This window comes from Eimeria tenella, genomic scaffold (assembly GCF_000499545.2).
Source record: "Eimeria tenella Houghton genomic scaffold, Eth_scaff2360, whole genome shotgun sequence".
NCBI classification, from domain to species: Eukaryota; Apicomplexa; class Conoidasida; order Eucoccidiorida; family Eimeriidae; genus Eimeria; species Eimeria tenella.
In genome coordinates, this window is record NW_013542222.1 from 1088 (window position 1) to 1357 (window position 270).

A 270-nucleotide genomic window follows, 5' to 3' on the forward strand; every position below is an offset into this window, starting at 1 on the left:
TGCATGCAGCAGCATCGGCCCCACATTTGAGGCTTTGGAAGAAAAGACAGATTTGCTGCCAGGTCTTTTTTCTTTTTTTCTTTTCCCTTTTTTATTATTTTTATTTTTCTTTCTTCCTTTTAATCCTTCTAATCTTTTGTTTACTCTTGTCTTCCTTTTGTCCTTTTTTGTCTTCTTGCGTCTTTTCTTTCTGGTATTTTTATTGCTGCTGCTGCTGCTGCTTCACGGCTGCTGCTGCTGTTGCTGCTGCCACTGCTGCACTGCCGCCCC

The 270-nt window shown here is 41.9% G+C and overlaps 1 protein-coding gene across 1 annotated transcript in view; it reads left to right on the forward strand.

The window, feature by feature from the left end:
- Window positions 1-270, forward strand: part of ETH_00042770 (B-box zinc finger protein, putative) — a gene marked incomplete at both ends in the record, with an annotated part of 6122 nt that overhangs the window by 990 nt on the left and 4862 nt on the right. The window contains one exon of the mRNA XM_013374896.1: window positions 1-62. Within this exon, the coding sequence (XP_013230350.1) occupies window positions 1-62 (62 nt within the window). The remainder of the gene's footprint in view (window positions 63-270) is intronic.